General features: G+C 28.1%; 1 protein-coding gene across 2 annotated transcripts in view; it reads left to right on the top strand.

Annotated features, from left to right (window-relative positions):
* Positions 1 to 19,370, top strand: part of LOC127288312 (RYamide receptor-like) — a 130,138-nt gene that overhangs the window by 61,957 nt on the left and 48,811 nt on the right. For both annotated transcript variants that reach the window (XM_051315706.1, XM_051315705.1), the window contains exons 4-6: positions 3,030 to 3,202; positions 12,191 to 12,386; positions 12,478 to 12,581. In XM_051315706.1, coding sequence (XP_051171663.1) covers positions 3,030 to 3,202; positions 12,191 to 12,386; positions 12,478 to 12,581 — 473 coding nt within the window. The remainder of the gene's footprint in view (positions 1 to 3,029; positions 3,203 to 12,190; positions 12,387 to 12,477; positions 12,582 to 19,370) is intronic.

Raw genomic sequence — 19,370 nt, 5'->3', positions numbered from 1 at the left:
TATTTCTTTTAAAAAAAAAATTCTAATTAGTCATAAAAATATTTATAGTTAATTTGTACAAAAATTAATAATAAATGTGCTGAGCAAATTTTTTTTCCTAATGTGCGTATATCAGTATAATAAGTTACGATGCGATTAAAAATCAATCTTTATTTAACACGGAAAATTATAAAATTGTTTATCTAAAAAAATATTTTTTTATAATTTGTTGATTAATAAAAACTACAAGAAATATTTTTCAGGCAAAAAATTATGTCTTTAAAAATCGTTTATTATAAACGTTGCGTACTTCAGCATATTGTATAATAGTTTATTTTTTTGTAATTTACTAATGCTCTTTTATTTTTTCGTGTTGTATTTAAGATTTTCCTTTGTATTAGTAATTATTTTAATTATTTATAAATAATTTTTGATTTTAATTAATTAAAAACTGAATTTAAAAAATTCGTCCTTTTTACTTTAATTTGCATGTAGTAGGATTAAAAAAAAAATTTCAAGGCGAAAAAAATGATTGTCTAATTATACCTAAATTAGAAAAAAAAACAGATAGAATTATACTCTAGTATGTTTTATATAATTTTCCTTTACCGATTTACTCATATTTTAACATTATTTCAAAAGAATTTTAATTTTTGATGCTTTGATGTTGAGAGAAATAATTATGACATCCTAACCTAAAAATGGACCTTTATAGAACGTATCTAAGACGTATTAATGACGTTTTTTGCCAAAGTCCAAAGAACGTCCACAAAAAGACATTTTCAGGTCGTCTTATGAGCAATAGTGTCCACTGTGAAATTATTAATAAAAAATTATGTGGGGCATTCTACGTGAAGCGGACAACCTCAATCTTAATTTATTTTTCAATATTCCTTTTAAATATTACAATTTTATTAAAAAATTCATTAAAAAAAGGAAAATAGTTGTGAATTTTGTGGTAAATTTAATGTCGTTTAACATCATGATATTAATTTTGAAGATTGAAATTATTTTTACTATAAAAGTTGAAAAAAAATTTTTAATCAATTTTCCATAGAAATTATAAGTTCGCGGCGCTAACCCCAATTTGACTTGCATTATTTTTATGTAAATTAAATAACTTTTAAATCATTATGAAAATGACATTTTACAATTTGGTACCAAAAATCTACAGAAATATTTTAAAAATGGTCGAAGTCTATGGAAAATTATTTAAAAAATTTTTTTTTTCAACTTTTATAGTCAAAATAATTCTAATTTTCAAAATTAATATCATGATGTTAAATTAAAAAGGTCAATAATTCAATTATTTCACTTCAAAAATTCTTTCATTGCCTATGTCATCTCTTTATAAGTGGAAAATCTGCTTTTAACAAGCAAGAAAATGATCTTCAAATAAAAATAAAAATGTTAATTAAAAGTATTTGTTTTTCTTCAGCTTCAATAACTCAGTCTTTCTTTGATCTTATAATACCTTTTGTCGAATCAGTGAATCATAAATATGAGTATATTAAAATTTCTCCCTTTTAACTCTTACTTTGAAGTATAGTAGAATATATTGTTTTCAATTTTTATAATTAATTTTTTATAATTATAAACGTGTATTGTTATTCACATGGTATTGTTAATTTAGGGTCAGACGGGGTAAATTCGAACGCTAATTATTTCAGCTTAATTAAAATTTTAAAAAAATAAGTTAGTCATGAGAATTTTTACCTCAGATCCTCTTCAAGAGATTCTAAGTATTATCCCATTTTTAGTTTGTTAATTAGCAACAGCATAAACAAAGATAACGAGTATTGCAAAAAAGATTGAAAATCAAAGATGACACTCTTTCAGTATTTTGTCTCGTATTTCAAGAAAAAGAAGCTAAAAATTCGTTTTATTATTTATAATTATTTGTTATGAATACTAGAACAGAAACTATTTTTCATTTTTGCCTTCTGTAAAATTTTATTAATAATATCAGACCGTTCGTATTTACCCTAGAAAATTGGAAAACCGGGGTAAATCCGAACGGTATTTTCAATAATTTTTTCTGATATCAAAAATTGTTTTTATTTGATTACACTATTATTTTAACATTATAAAAGTACATAAAAAAAAGTTTTTCTTTCTATATGTATCCTCGTTAGTAATTAATAAGCAGAAACTTAATCTCTGTTCTTTCGAAGGAGTGTTCCACTTTTTTTGCCAAATGGTTTGTTGAAAAAAGTTTTTCAGGATCTTAATAAAATTTGGTATTCTAGGGTTTTTGGGGTCGCTGATTACCAATTTGAAGTCAGTTTTTCAAAATTAAAAATGGCGGATCCAATATGGCGGACGAGAATTAAAAAATTCATTGGATTCGCTCGAACATTGTTACACGGGGGGTTTCAGGGTCGTTGATTACGAATTTGGAGTGAGCAAATTTGATCATTTTTAAAAATAAGTTTTAGGAAAGTCCGCCATATTGAATCCGCCATATTGAATTAAAAAAATTTGACTTTTATTTTTGTATTTACATTCAATCACTCCAAAATACTTTCTGTAGCAAGTTTTACAAAAATCCGTTATGATTTGATAAAGTTATTGAAGGTTTTAATTGTGTAATGCATTTTAATTTTTAACCTGTTTGATTTTTGTATTTATATATGATGCATTATTACATAATAGGTTTATTATCGTATTTTTTTTGAGTTTTTATATAAGTTTAACAATTGCAATACTTTAAATTTATTTTCCCTAAGATTTTTCTGAAATACAGTGGCGTTCGTATTTACCCCGGTATTTTAGAAAAGTTGCAAATTATCGAGGTAAATACGAACGCTAAGTTTCCTGCGATTGTAATTTATCAAAAATTTTTGCTACCCCATAAAATTGTTCTATGGAAGTAAAGTAACAACTTCATGCACCAGAATACCGGAAGTATTGTCTTTTAAAAGAAAAAAACTTATGTTATTGTTGAAACTTACTAAAAGCGTTCGCATTTACCCCGGCTGACCCTATATTATATATTGTTTTGTTTTTTTTTTTTTTTTTAATAAAAATGAATATTCATTATTTTTCAGGTGTTGCAGTGGCTGCTTCAGTTTTTACTATCACTGCTATGAGTATTGACAGGTACTTAGCAATCAGAAGTCCAATTGCGTTTCGAAGGATACTCAATAAAAAAAGTACAATAATAATTATTGTTGTCTTATGGGCCATCTCTTTAATTGTCTTTGCTCCAATATTAATGGCTGTAAGTAGCACTAATAATAATAATAATAATAATATTTATTACATACACTATATATAACAAGTTAGAAAGGTACCTAATTATAAGATACTTTGGTGGGTATAATAGCCCCAACCACATGAGTGGGGCTATTATACCACAACCATAAGTTTCTGTATAACTGCGGCAAAAAATATTTTTTTTTTTAATGCCAAATATATAAGAACTCTTTAAATGAATATCTACAACATCACGGAATAGTTAAAAGAAATTTTTTAATTCTGAATATTTTAATGACGAGTTAATTGAAAAAAATAGCGTTTTCTGGGTATAATTACCCCAGTTGACGGTACTAGTGAACAATGGACTTAAATTACTATACAATACATTAAAAATCAATTTTTAAGATTATGTTACCTTTATTAATGTATCGAAAATTTTATAGTCTAGAAATTTTTATAGAATTATTAATGATCACGTTACTTAAAGGGTATATACATATATAGTAAAGTGACAGGATGATGATTAACACATATTTTTTTTTTTTTTTGTCGATTTATTTGTCATTTTAACATTCTTGGCACGTTTTATAAAAAGCGAGCATCCACATCGTGTCTGTCACGCACGTTTTCTCGATGCGTTGTCTCTCTTTTTTTTAAATTAGAGAGAGAGAGAGAGAAAGAGAGTAAAAGAACTTCTAAAAGTGAGTTAAAACCCCTAACGCTGAGCATACTAATCTAAATCGCTTTTGCATACATTACTTTTTTTCAACCTTTATTCCCTTAAAGTGCAACTGCAAATTTCCCTTTGGACGGTACATTAAACATTTAAGCAAATTAAAAAAAAAAAAAATTCAGAAAGCGTCACAAAAGGATTAAACGAAGAACTTTTTGTGATATTAACATTGAGATTTTGTTTAATATTTTGATTGGTTAGTTGATTATGTGAATTATTAAGCTTCTTTGCAGGATTTTGAAATGTAAATTTATTTATTCAAATAATATGTGCGATTCCATAAAAATAAGTTTACTTTTTAAATCGAATTAAATTTCTTTACACGGAGAGAAATTTCTAAGAATATTTACTGTGCTGCCATCTGAAAATAAGTGCAAACTGAATTCTGTTAATTTTTACTGTGCTGCCTCTACAATTTTGCATTACAAAAGGTACGCATGATTATCCTATAAAAATTATTAGTTAAAATTTTTATTTTAAAGAATTTTATTAGATATAATTATTTTTTAGATAAATTTTTATTTTTCTAATTAACATTAGTCAGAATTTCTTTTATAAAGAATTTTTAATTAAACAGAATTGTTAGGCACCGAATTTTTATTAGAATCCTTAAAACGCCGAATTTTTGTTTGTCCGAAATTGCAAATTGCCGAACAAACAACATCAAATAGAAAGATTTCGGCGCGATTTTTAAATTCCATCAATCACGATTTTCCGAAAATCCTTCTGTTGATTTATTTATTCTGTCATTTGCAATTTCGGACAAAAAGAAATTCTGCCCTTTAAAAATGAAAATTCGTTGCCTAAAAATTCTTTAAAAAAATAAATTTTGACAAACGTTAATTCAAAAAATGAAAATTCGTCTGAAAAATAATAATATCTATAATAAAATTGTTGAAAATGAAAATTCTAACTAATGATTTTTATAGAATAATCATGCGCCCCATTAAAGATTGTAGAGGCATCATAGTAAAAATTGCCAGAATTCACTTTCCACTTACTTTCAGGTGGCAGCACGGTGAATATTCGTAGAAATTTCTCTCCGAGTATATATATATATATCTTTCTATATTATAAAAAGATTTCGCCGCCGCCGCCGCTGTTTCAGCAAATTTTGACCTAGGAGGGGGGATATCCCCCCTCCTTTCCCCTCCCCGCCAGAAATGACCTAAATTTTGAGGTTATGTTCGTTTCGAGGCTCTAAATATAGCCCAAGTCCCCCCTCCCTCCTCTCATTTCCCCTCCTCCGTCAAAAACTACTAACCATATCAAAAACATGGGTTGGTTACACTTCATGTAGAATGACCCATATTATAAAAAGATTTCGCCGCCGCCGCTATTTCAGAAATGTTGACAAGGATGGGTCATTCCGTGTCAAGTGTACCCAACACATGTTTTTGACAAGGTTAGGTAAGGGTGAGCCAACCCATGTTTTTTACATGGATAGTACAATATTTGGTTACATTTGATATGGAATGACCCATCTGAATATAGCTGCAAGTCCCCCCCTCTCCTCCCCCTTCCGCGCAAAAAATGACCTAAATTTTAAGGTTACGTTCGTTACAAGACTCTGAATAGGGCCGCAAGTCCTCCTCCCTCCCTTACCCTCTCTCCGTATTTCCCACCAAAAATCACCTAAATTTTGAAGTTATGTTCGTTTCAAGCCTCTAAATATAGCAAGTGGAGGTAGATTTCCTGCCAAAAATGACCTGAATTTAAAGGTTATGTTCGTTTCAAGACTGTGAATATAGACGCAAGCCCCCCCTCCTTCCTTACGTTGAAGGAGAGGTGGATTTTCCGCCGAAATTGATATAAATTTTAAGGTTAAGTTATTTTGTCGGGAAACGACCAAGAAACAAACATAACCTCAAAATTTAGGCGAAAATTTGGTGCAAAAAGACAAAGAAACAAACATAACTTCAAAATGTAGGTCAAACTTTGAAGGAAAATTACCAAAAAACGAACATAACCTTAAATGTAGGTCAAATTTTAGCTGGAAAATTTAAAAAATTAGATAAATTTTGTTTTAAAAATTAAAAATAATAAAAATTATTGTTAATAAAAATCGTAAATAACATTTGAAGAAATAAATAATAAAATATTAATAATAGTTTTAAATTCCAGAAATTATTTAAACATTAACTCAAACATCTACAAAACCAATGAAAAATAAAAAATAGGGGGTTGGCGCGCGAAGCGCGCAGGGGGGCGAAGCCCCCCTAGTATATATATATATATATAAATTATTTCCCCCTTGCACACTATTGTCGGATTAGAAATGATCCAAAAAAAAAAGAAAAGAAAATTGGATGTAATTTTGTACAGACATATCGATACAAAAAGTAATACATATGTTTTACAAAATGCTGAGAAAACGTGTCACGTTCAATTTTCATTTCGAACCTCTGAAATAGTTCTCTATACGGCATTTATTGGACTATCGAGATCTATCCAAGCACTCTATCTTGATGAAATTTTTCGATACTCCATTTTTTATCTCATATTTATTGCAATTGCAATTTAAACATCTAATTCTACCAAACTTTAAACATTATTGCCCAAAAAAAAAAAAAAATTTGTTTACACTACAATTCTAGTACGAAAACTTATATATTTTTGAAAGTCTAAAATTTTAAAGAGATAAAATTTTTGTAAAAGTATATATAATTTTTAATTTATAGAATAAAATATCCGTATATACATATGCTATTTGTAAATATAGAATATTGTATTTCGTTTGATATTCGCATATTATTCAAATTTCAAAGGAGAATAATGTTCACTTTACATAAGAGAATTGAATTTAAAATTAGTGACTATTCTCTATAGCTGCGGATCAATTCTAATGTCTTGATTCTGCATCAATTTTAATCATGCCTCCTTATACAATACACTTTATGAATATTTAATTTGCTTTCTTTATCTGAAAGCATCTCTTTAACTCTTAAACCTGCACTATCTCTATTATATTTCATTGCATAATATTTTTTTTTTTTTTTAATAAAAAGTAAATTTTTCAAAAATAGACCGAAATATTTTGATAGAATTTATGTAGGTCATTGCTTATTCACCATTTGCTATTTTGCTAGAGATAAAAACTCAAAACTACCAACAAAAAAAGAAAGTGCGTACCATTTTTATAAGAAGAAAGCAAAAAGTTTTCCACAACTAAACTAGATAAGACAAACATTTAAGTTAGGTGCTAACTTTTTTCTCGAAAAACATCTATTTCGGGAATTATGATTGCTTGGAGGGAAAAAACAGTATTTTAACTATATACACAAGATCGAAATTTAACTCGTCTCAAGAATTATAAACATGCAATTAGTTCTTCCTATTTTTTTTTTTTTTTTTTTCTATTAACTTCAAGTTTGGCAATCAAACTTACTTGAGTATACGCAATTGTTCTGTATTATAATATATATAAAATTATTTTATATTATTATTATTGTTACCTACACTAGCCAAGCAAAAATTTCTGTCAATCGCCGATATTGACAACAGGCGTAATCATGCACCAATACTGGCTGTCCGATAGTTGGCTTACCAGTATTGGTTCAGTACTGATATATGGATTAAATTCTGTACTGTGCCAATACTGCAAGCCAATACCGGCATGCCAGTATTTTCCAATACTGTGCCATTATTATTGAGACAGTAATGGCAAACCAGTACTCGGTCAGTATTAATTCAATACCGAATCCCAGTATCCAGAAAAATTATCAAAATTGACCTCCATGAAGTTGGCGTTGACGGTCAGTGCCGAAAATTATTTTTCACAGGACCAAAAATGTCAAATTACTTTTTTAAAAAGATTTTCGGTCCAAATATGTAATGCCTTAAGAAATACTTTTTAAGGTATTATGTGAACCCAAAACTTTTTTAAAAATGATTTGTTATTTTTGGTCCCGTGAAAAATAATTTTCGATGTTGAGCGTCGACGCCAACTTCATAGACGTGAAAATTGTGTATCTTTGTTTGAAAATTGTGTATTTGTTGGTTAGAAATTAAATACAGAAATTATACATAATTACTGCTAAATTCCAGTATTGAACCAGTACTGAACGCCAGTACTAAGCCATTACTAATGACCAATACTGATAAACATTATCATCCCAAACATATGCCAGTATTGCTTTAATATTGGCGGTCAGTACTTTGCCAGTACTGGTGCAACACTGCGCCGGTTGTAAATTTTTGCTTGGGTATTAAAATTCTTCATTACACGTCTTAAATTGAATTTTAAAATTTATAGATTAGGGAGCGTTCACAAATGATGTCACGCACTTTTTAAAGATTGTTAACCCCTACCACCCACCCCCCGTCACGCTATTTTACTATATTTTCTTATAGAAAAAATACATTGTGTCACGTTTAGCAAAGATCTCCCCTCCGTCCTCAGTGCGTGATATCATTTGTGAACTTTCCCTTTCCCTTTCCCTTAAAAATTATGTCACCGATTAGGTATTAGGTATCTAAAGTTCGAATTCCAAAGCTACACTGAAAAACAAAAGTTAATTGAATCAAGTAAATGCATTTACTTAAGGTACTTTACTTGAAACAAGACGATATTTTCTTATTATAAGAAATTTATTTTCTTGAGTCAAGTAATTTTGAGCATTAAGCAATGTTCTTAAAATAAGAAAATATGAGTTTCATACAAGTAAATATATCTTACTGTTTCAAGTGAACTGTTTTACCTGCGTCAAGAACCGAAAAAGTATTGAGTCAAGAATATTATTTTTCTCATGTCAAGTGATTCTCGTTGAGTATTTTATTTTCTTGGGTCAAATCGTTTTGTTGTTTCCTTCAAAACAACTTTTTACTTAATCTAACACTCATAGTCTTGATCCAAGAAAATAGAAAGATTAATAGAAGTAGATACTTGTTTTAACTTGATTGAAAAATATATTGTTTAAATTAAACATTAATCAATCCAAGTATTTAATATACTTGAAGCATTTTCATATTACTTATATTGTTTCAAGAACATTCAATTTCTAGAAATAATATTATATTATCTTAAATAAAATAATTTATTTTTTCAGTTGAAATAGTGATATAATCTTGAATGAAATCTTTCTTTTGTTTTCTTGAAAATATTTTCTATTTAATTCAACGCTAATATAGTCTTGAGTCAAAAAAAATGCGAATATTAATATAAGTAAATAATTGTTTTAACTTGATTAACGCATAGTTCTTGAATTAAGAATTTAGTATTTGGCAGAAGTAAATATGTTATTATCGCAACTCAATATTTTATTTTCCCGAAGTACCAAAAAGTATTCAATCAAGAATATAAGACTAGGGATCGCTGATTACGAATTCGAAGTCCGTTTTTAAAAATTCAAAAAGGCGGATCTAATATGGCGGACGACTTTTTCTAAACTCGATCGAAATGGCCTGTAACTTGTTACTCGGTGGTTTTCGGGGTCGCTGATTACGAATTCGAGGTCCGTTTTTAAAAATTCAAAATGGCGGATCTAATAAATAATCAGCTACCCCAAAAACCCCCGAGTAACAAGTTACAGGCCATTTCGATCGAGTTTAGAAAAAGTCGTCCGCCATATTAGATCCGCCATTTTGAATTTTCAAAAACGGACCTCGAATTCGTAATCAGCGACCCCGAAAACCCCCAAGTAACAAGTTTCAAAACATTTAAAATACATTTGAATTTTGGACCATTTTTTTATACGCCTCCTGCACTGTAATCCCGATTCACGTTGCAACGCGAATTTCAAATGAGGATAACTCATCCAAAAAAAGATATTTTTTAAAGATCAAAATTGGAACATGTTAAGGAGGATATCAGCTTTCATATGCATATCATGAAAACCTCAGAAAAAATTTTGGTACCGTAATAAAAAATCAAAAAGTACCCTAAAAACGGCATTTTTTCAATTTTCAAGGTCAAATTTCTCGAAAACCTAGGGTGATGGAGCAATTCTGATTACGGATTCGTGTGCAGCGTCGAAAAACCTATAAGAATCACCCTATGCTGTCTCAGAAATAAAATAAAAAAATGAAAATCTGTTGCACAGTGTATTTTAGGGGGGAGGGTCTAAAGGGAATGAAAAATTGGTACACGTAAAAAAATTGAAAAACGAATAAAGAAACTTTTGCTACTTTATAGGGTTGCGCACGAGACGAGATGAGACTTTAGTTAGTTTTGTCTCGGTCTCGAAAAAATGAAAATTTACTGGTCTCGTCTTGATATTGTCAAGCTTAGTCTCGTCTCGGTCTCGCTTTTATAATTATGGTCTCGTCTAGTCTAAACCTTAAAATCACTGATAAAATAAAACATTGTATGTACATAATATAAATGTTTATTTATTGGTCTTTTCCTTTCCACCATTCTAAAATGTTTTGTTTTTTATCTGCTCTTTATAGTGCCAAATAGAATTCAAAATAGAATTTAGATTGATAGTTTCGCATTCAAAAATACTTTCACTGTTTTGTTCTGTATTTCGTGCATCGTCCATTTCGTTACTTTTTCAGAAATAATATTACAATAATTATTTTTTATAAATTTCCTCAAAAAATTTAATTGAAACTTCTTTCAAATTCTCTGCCCCACTTTGTAGAAGCGAAAGTTTCTACTTTGTGCCGAGGATCTATAACTAAAGCAGCACAGTAAACCCAATTTGTTTTTTGATAGCGTTTGACAATTTTCTTTCGAGTTGCTTTGAAAGCTTTTATTAAAATTTCGTCAACTTTTGTTCTTTCCATTTTGTCATTTAAAGTACCTACATAAACATGATGTCTTCAATAATTACGGTTAGCGGTAATGTTGGTCTCAGTCTCGTGAGCAGCCCTATACTACTTTAAAAGTAAACCCAGAACTGTCTGCAGTTTCTGCGCATTTCTGTCAATTTTTACTCCAGAAATAGTAAAATTTACTCCTGAAATAGTAAAAACTATTCCCGAAATAGTCAATTTTACTATTTCTAGAGTAAAAATTAACAGAAATACGCAGAAACTGCGGACAATTTCGGTTTTACTTTTAAAGTAGTCAAAGTTACTTTATTCGTTTTTTCATTTTTCTTCGTGTAATGTAGTTTATGGACGGCCACATATGTAAAGCATAAAGTTTTAGATCAAGTTACATAAAAAAAAGAAGAAAAAATATTCATAATTTTATAAAATATCTGCGCACAAAATTAAATATCTTATATAGATTTAAAAACATATAACCTAAAAAATTCTGTTCAACTTACTTTTTCTGTTTTCTGATGAAATGAATTTGCATGTTTGCCACATCTCTAACTTCATTGATTGTTGAATTCATTTTCAAGTCAAGAACCTGGAAAAATAATTTATTTGTTATGAACAAAAAAAGAAAACAATCATTTTACGAAAAATTTAATAATCTTTTTAAAAATCGCTAAAAAAAATTTCTAGGGTAAGTGCTAAATAACATGACCTTTTAATTTAATAAGTCTTAAATTGACTTTACACAATAGAAATGTCGAATTTTCTATTTCAAAGGCGGACTCGAATCGCGCCGTAATTAGTGCATTTTACGATAATTTTTGTTGATTTAAAAACATTAAGTAAAAAAATTCAATTCAACTTATCACAGCACCTAAAATTGCAGCAATATTGTCAATATTACTTAAATATTTCTATTATTTCTGCAATATTGCAGTCGTACACTCAGAAAAATGGTATATTTGTCTCACAGCCTAATAAATATTTATTTGATTTAAATAAAAAATTTTATTTACGCCAAATAAATGAGCTAGTAGGCTGTGAGACAAATATATATTACCATATAATATATTCGCCTTCATTGATTATTGAATTCATTTTTAATTATTCACAACACATTTTAAATCATTAAATAAAAAACACTAATCTTCAAAAGTCAACGCATGTAAAAAAAAATATTTGTTGGATATGAACAAGAAAATAAGAGACGATCTGAAGTAGGTCAGTCGACAAGGTTGGTTCATTGTCAAGATTATTTGAAGCATGATCCCTTATGTTTACAGAATAATTCAGTTTTTGTTCCATGGTAGCATTAAAATCTTCACTCTTAAATGATTCTATTGATTTTCACATAACTTCAAATTCCCCTGACCAAGAAACGAACATAATCTCAAAATAAAGATAAAAATTTTAATAATTTTAATACTTGCAAGCTTTTAAAAAAATTAATCATTAAACTGGAAAATAATAGGGGTTGTAATTGTATATGATATAAAATAATTTTAAAAAATTTTGTTTACTAATTTTTCATAATTATAATGGTAAATTAAAAATTCTCTGTTTAAGGTAACTCTACAAAATCCAATAACTGATTTGGATAATATCACTCTCATTGGTCAATGGGCCAATAAGAATGACACTCAATCAGTGAAACCACAACAATTTTATGTATGTTCAGAAGATTTTAAGCCAATTCAACCATTTGGAATTCATGCCCATATTTTTGGTGCTGTTTGTTTTGTTCTGGTTTATGCAATACCAGGTGAGTATAATAAATTTACATGCGTAGAGGTGATTATAAAATCAATTAAATTATAATCAAGCAATTAATTTTGTTAATTGTATAACATCAGGTTTCATTGTCATCATCTCTTATTCGATGATGGGCCGAACCCTTTGTGCTAGGAAGCCACCCTTCGATTGTGACAGTATCGAGGGAAGTGCCAGCTCTCAACAAGTGAGTTCAAATATTTATTTTATTTCACTAAAAACCAAGAGGGTCCTTATACAATCTTATTGAAAATCATTATTCTACATTATGTTTATATATATATATACCTATATATATAAATAAATTACAAAAACGCTCAATTAAATTTTCATTATCCACTAAATATTTTTTTAGTTTAAAAGAAGATAAATATGTATAAAAAAATGTCTGAAACGACAAATAGTTTTAATATTATTTGACAATGCCATTTCAGGGACATAAAAAATTTTATTTAGTAGGGAAGAGTGGGAAGTTGTATACCGGGTTTTGTTTTTCGATCAAAAGTATTATATACACTATCGTCGGAAATTGTCGGTACGATTAACGTGCGAGGAGTGGAAATTTGGTGCGGACTTTAAAGCAAGATATTTTAAGTTAGAAAAAAGTTAGAGGTTTCTAACTTAGATGGTTGCAAAGCTGATAAAATTTTACTTCTGAATGTATATCAAGAAAATTTTTTTCTTTTTTTTGGTATTTATAACACCGAAAAGATTTCAAGAAAAAATTCTGCAATTTTTGTACTTTCGTACTAATGTTTTTCACTTCCGGCATAATCTAGAATAATGAAAAATATGCTCGGACTTTTTTTAACATATTTCAGGAAGCACAAAACATTTTTTAAGTTTCAAAAAAGCAAATTAAAGCTGAGATCTTAAAGATTATGTTGTAAAATTGTCAAATTGTCAAACTCAACAGAGTGGTCGACTTATGAAAATAGATGGAATTTTTTCGAGTAGAAATTTTTTGAATCAAAAATATCAAAGAGATACTATTTTGAAGCACTTGGAAAATGAGATCACACAAAACTTTTTCGCTACTTCGCGTTAATAGGTTATTTTCTCAATCACCTGTTCTGAATACAAATATTCGAATTTCACTAAAAATAGTTTTGAGACAATGCACATCTATTAGACTAAACATTTTTATGCCCAGACTTATTTTACATAAAAAAAAACTAGGAAGTGGTACACTCATGACTACATTTCCCTAATATAAACTTATATAAAAAAAAGTAATGAAAAATGAGCTATAAAAATAGTTATAATAAGTAAAATATCATTAAAATGACGCAATTATTATAGAAAAAGTGACTAAAAGCATTTCTTTTACGGGAAAAAAGTTAATAGCATTGGAATTTAGATGCATTTACTATGAAAATGTCCGAACTTTTAATATTGTCTACTAACGAAAAGCGTTTGAATCTCACGCTTTCACCAATGAAATGTCATTATTGGTTTTACGAAATTATCTCCATCCCTATATATATATATATAGTATTCTTCACATTTTTTTGCCATTAGTCCTCAAAATTTAATGATATTCAAACCGTTAATTTCAATTATGGAAAATCTTATTATAAAAATAAAAATTTTATAATATTTTAAACATAAAGCTTAAATTACAATAATAATTATTATTATAGCAAAAATATTTATCAATAATAGTAATAATAATAATAATAATAATAATATTAATAACAGTAATAATAATAATAATAATAATAATAATAATAATAATAATAATAATAATAAGATATCCCTTGTTTTTATAAATATTTTACAATTATTTCAAATACTCTTCTATAATAGAAATGTGTGCAACGTTGCTTCTACTTTAATTATATTAAATAGATAAAATAATAATGGGAAAAAATTAATATAAAAGAAGAGAAAAAAAATTCATAAGAAGTGCTGATTGTACGATTCACGAAAACATTATTTTTTGGCAAGTTTTTCTTATGTCCATAATAAATCAAAAAAAAAAGAAAAAAAAACTGATTTGATATTTTGTGCGTTCGTGCGAGATCTCAAGCGTAAGAGAATCCTTTCAAGATTAATGGACGAAATGAATCTTTCATTTCTGTCAGTTGAAAAAAAAGATAGATAAACACTCGCACCGCATTTTGAGATATATAAAAATTTAATTCGGCTTGAAGTCGATTCATTGATATGTAAATACTTTAAGTACAGTATTATACTGAAATTTTCGACAAATATTAAATTTCAGCCAGTTGACAAGATTAGATATGCCAAATATATATATTTAATCACCTTGGGAGGAAGGATGCACAGTTTACTAGAGCGTAAATTTATACTTTCTAAAGCTTTTGCATTCATATATATTAGATATTACAGATTATTCATAGTTATTGCTCAAATATTAAAAAAAAAATGTGGATTTTATATTATTTTTTATTATTACTGTTAATAATGCTAAGAACATAAATATTCTGTAAAATAAATGTTGTGACATTGGCAAATCAAGTGTTTGTAAATTTTTACTCATTTAAAATGTATTTAACCCTTAACTGGCAAAATTCCGCGTTCGAACGTAAATGCCACAAAGGGTCTGCTGGACCCGAAGTATTCAAACATATACAGCCGGTATTGAATATTTTTGCACAAAAATTTAGTCTAAGGTAGCATATGATGTGTTTTTTAAAGTGTCATTAGTTTTACAGGGATTAATTTATTTTAAGTTAGTTAAAAAAAAATTGTGAAAAATAAAAACGAAAAATTGCGTGTTTTTACTTAAAAATTCATGAGTTATTTAAATTCTAATATTATGACTTCAACATTTAAGGTTATACTCTTTATGTAATATTCTTTAAGGAAAAAATTACATTAACAGTAGGACTCGCAAAAAAGGTATTTATTTTGTAGAATAAAATGTGACTTTTTAGGTTAAAATTAAAAGTTACACGGAGAAAAAAGAATTGTTGTGGTTACTAAAAATTAAGTCCACACAACAATTCCGGATTGTCAATATAGAACCAGCAGTTCTATTTGTTTTTGAGACAAAAAAAATTGTTAAAATGGGATTGTTATTAAAACTATTCGGATTGATCGGTGAACAAACATAATTCGATGAACTCTCTAAATTTGAATCAGTGAAAAAATCACTGGTCTCAAATCAGTCGCTAAATTCTAGCTATTTGAATCAGAAACATTTCACTGATTTTCAGTCAAAGTAATTGATTCTCCAGTGAAATGTCACTAACTGTCAGTGAAAAACACTGATTCAAATAGCTAGAATTTAGCGACTGATTTGAGACCATTGACTTTTTCACTGATTCATATTTAGAGAGAACAAAGAAAATTATTATAAAACAGTTGAAATAACAAAACTAAATTGTTAAATCGGCAATACAATTTGTTTTATTAACAAAGCTTTGATCCGTCTAATACAATTTGTTCAGTTTCTTCGCCTTTTAAAATAATCGATAGCAGATTTCCGTAGGTCATATCACCAGTTTTATTTGCATTAAAATTTGTGGAACTTGCAGCTTCTGAATCAAATTCTTTGACCTGATATCAAAGAATTATTTTGAATTGAAATTTGTTGTTAAATAATATTTAATATACATTTTGTATTTTTAAGGTGAGGTTATGTTCAATAGTAACCCCGAGTATAACTTTACCGATAAACGATGAAATTGTCTCTTCATCCATTCACTAAACTTGCAATAGATTTCTCACTTTAACCGGATTCATTATTTAACAGCACTTTGTCATTTAAAAAAAAAATAATAATAAAAGCAAAAGTGGCACATATAAAAAAAATTAAAAATGGCGGATCCAATATGGCGGACGACTTTTTAAAAATTTAATTTAATTCTCTTGAAACTTGTTACTCAGGGGTTTTTGAGGTCGCCGATTACGAATCCGATGTCAGATTTAAAAAGTTCAAAATGGCGGATCCAATATGGCGGATGACAAAATGAAAAATTTATCGGATTTGCCTGAAACTTGTTACTCGGGGCTTTTCGGGGTCACTGATTACGAATCTGGCACCGGTTTTTGAAAATTCAAAATGACGAATCTAATACGGCGGATGACAAAATGAAAAAAAAAATTTTTGAATTGCAAAACTCCAATATCATATTCGTAATCAGTGACCCCAAAAACCCCCGAGTAACAAGTTTAAGGCAAATCCGATCAATTTTTGATTTTGTCATCCGCCATTTTGAATTTTCAAAAACTGGTATCGGATTCGAAATCAGCAACCCCGAAAACCCCCGAGTAATCAGTTTCGAGCGGATTTGATCAGTTTAAAAAAAATTGTCCGCCATATTGGATCCGCTATATTGAATTTTGAAAATTTGAAAAATCTGACTTCAGATTCGTAATCAGCGACCCATAAAACCCCCTATTGTGCACTGGAGCGATAAATTTCTGTTAATGAAAAATGTATGCTTCAAAGGGTTGAATTTTCAAAAATGAATTTAAATTTTCGGACAAAGCAATTACAAAAATCATGACTCAAATTAAAAGTTTAATTTAATTTTAAATTAATGCCTGGATGAGGCATTCTCTGAGAAAAAACTACTACTACTACTACTTAATACTTCGGTAAATTTTTGTTTTACATAAAAGTAAAAAATCCCTTAAATAATAGCTAACTTAAAAAAAAATTATAGAAAGTAAAGAGGGGGGGGGGGGGTTGAAAATTTGATATTTTAAGTAACACTTTTACTTTCAAAGCCGTATAACTGTAATAAAACTTTAAGAATTTTAATTTGAAAATAGGATTTTTATAAAGTATTTTTCATATATTAAGGGTTAATTTTGAAAAAAAATGGATTTAATAATTTTTGTTGAAAAAACTTTTTTTAAGCATTAAAACGTAAATGAAAAATTCTTCAAAAAAGGAGGTTAAAAATAAAACATAATAAATAAATTAATTAATAATTAATCAATTAGTTAATTTTTGAAAAAATGGGTTAAATATTTTTTTTAAAACAAATAATAATAATTAATTGAAGAAAATTTCTTCTTTATCTTCTAAAAGTCTTAAATAATTACTTTGAAAAACAGTTTCTTTAGCTTAATATACACTTACTTTGAAAATTGAAATCAAGACTCCTCCAAAGCTTATCAACTTTTCATCAAGTTCGAAATGAAGAAAGTTGATTCACGTGTAAAATGGAACTTTTAAGAAAAGTATCTAAAACATAAAAAATAAGAAAATATTTTTTATAACACGATATTAATAACTTGTAACTTTTTTCATATTTATTATAAATATTCATATTGCTTCTATAATAATTTGTGAATAAATATATGAATAACATTACAATAAAGTTTAAAAATTAGTATAAATATTTTATATTATTAATTAATTATATTATTAATTATTATTGGAAGACGGGGTCATGTCTCCACAGAAAAAACTTGGTCTAAAAATGAGTAGCGTACGCTACTCATTTTGAAGTGCAATAAAAATGAGCCACGTTGGTGGCGCCACTGTCTATGTCGTTTAGCATTGGCTCATTTTGAGTTGCAACAAAAATGAGACTAAGTTTTTTCTGTGTCGGATATTTCTCAAAATTTGGTAAATTGTAGTGATAGTGGTGCTAAATAAGTGTACAAATTTTGGGGACGCATGAATATTCCCTTCATTAAACTTGACGGAATTTTTGTAGTGTCAAATTAAAAATTATCGAATTTACATTTAGTAGAATTTTAAAAAAGAGATTTTATAATGAGCCAAATTTTAATGTTGAAAAATTACTATTTAACAAAATTCTGATTTTATAGAATTTCTATTTAACTGGACTGTGATAAAGCTGATTTTCTAATATATCGAATTTTTAAATAATACAATTTCCATTTAACAAAATTGATATCTTGAAAAATTTCCATAAAAATAGAATTTTTATTTATCAGAATTGTTCTTTTATCGAATTTCTATTTATCCGAATATTCACTTAAAAGTATTTTTATTAACAGAATTTCCAACTAAAAAAATTTCTATATAACAAAAGTTTTATTCAAAAAATTTATATACAATCTAATTTTTATTTAATTGAATTGTCATTTAACATAAATTTTTCTTAGCTAAATTTTTAAGACAGAGAATTTCTATTTCACTGATACTTTATTTGGCCGAAGTTTCACTTATCCCAATTTTCATAAGATAGAAATGTTAAAACGTGGAATTTCCATTTGATCGAACTTTTAGGGCGCACTCACACCTTTTGGCTGCCTGCCTGCCTGCAGGAGTTGTCATGGCAACGTGAAGGAGTAACAGAGATAGTAAATTCAAATTTGAATTTTCTCTCTCTGTTACTCCTACACGTTGCCATGACAACTCCTGCAGGCAGGCAGGCAGCCAAAAGGTGTGAGTGCGCCCTTATTTATCAGATTATCCACTTGGTATATAAAATTTCAGCGGGAGTTTTAAAATCAACAAATCAAACATTATTAAGAAAATTGTGATTGGTTGATTTTAAAACTCCCGCTGAAATTTGTATACCAAGTGGATAATCTGATATTGGCGATTCAAACAGCTACACTAGCGCCACAGTTGAACTAATTTAGGCGTGACTCGCTCTAAAGCAGTCTCTGTTTTGACAGTTTATTTCAAATTATTTAATTATTCTGATATTTTTATTGCGTTTGTAAAATTATTTTTAAGCGTTAAATAAAAAAAAATAATTTAAAACACATGGAGTGCTACAGAGCGAGTCACGCCTAAATTAGTTCAACTGTGGCGCTAGTGTAGCTGTTTGAATCGCCAATAAAAAAGTTCGTTCAAATGGAATTTCGACATTTTAAGAATTCTATTGAATGAAATTTCGAATAAGTGAAACTTTTGTCAAATGAAGTATCGGGGAAATAGAATATCTCTGTCTCAACAATTTAGTTAATTAGAATTTCTATTAAATGACAATTCTACTTAATTAAAGTTAGATTGTATAGAAATTCGATAATTTTTAATCTGACACTACAAAAATTCCATCAAGTCTAATAA

This window comes from Leptopilina boulardi, unplaced genomic scaffold (assembly GCF_019393585.1).
Source record: "Leptopilina boulardi isolate dan_hultmark-lab unplaced genomic scaffold, ZJU_Lbou_2.1 LbouV2_384, whole genome shotgun sequence".
Taxonomy (NCBI): Eukaryota; Metazoa; Arthropoda; class Insecta; order Hymenoptera; family Figitidae; genus Leptopilina; species Leptopilina boulardi.
This window is presented reverse-complemented; position numbering and strand designations above follow the sequence as displayed.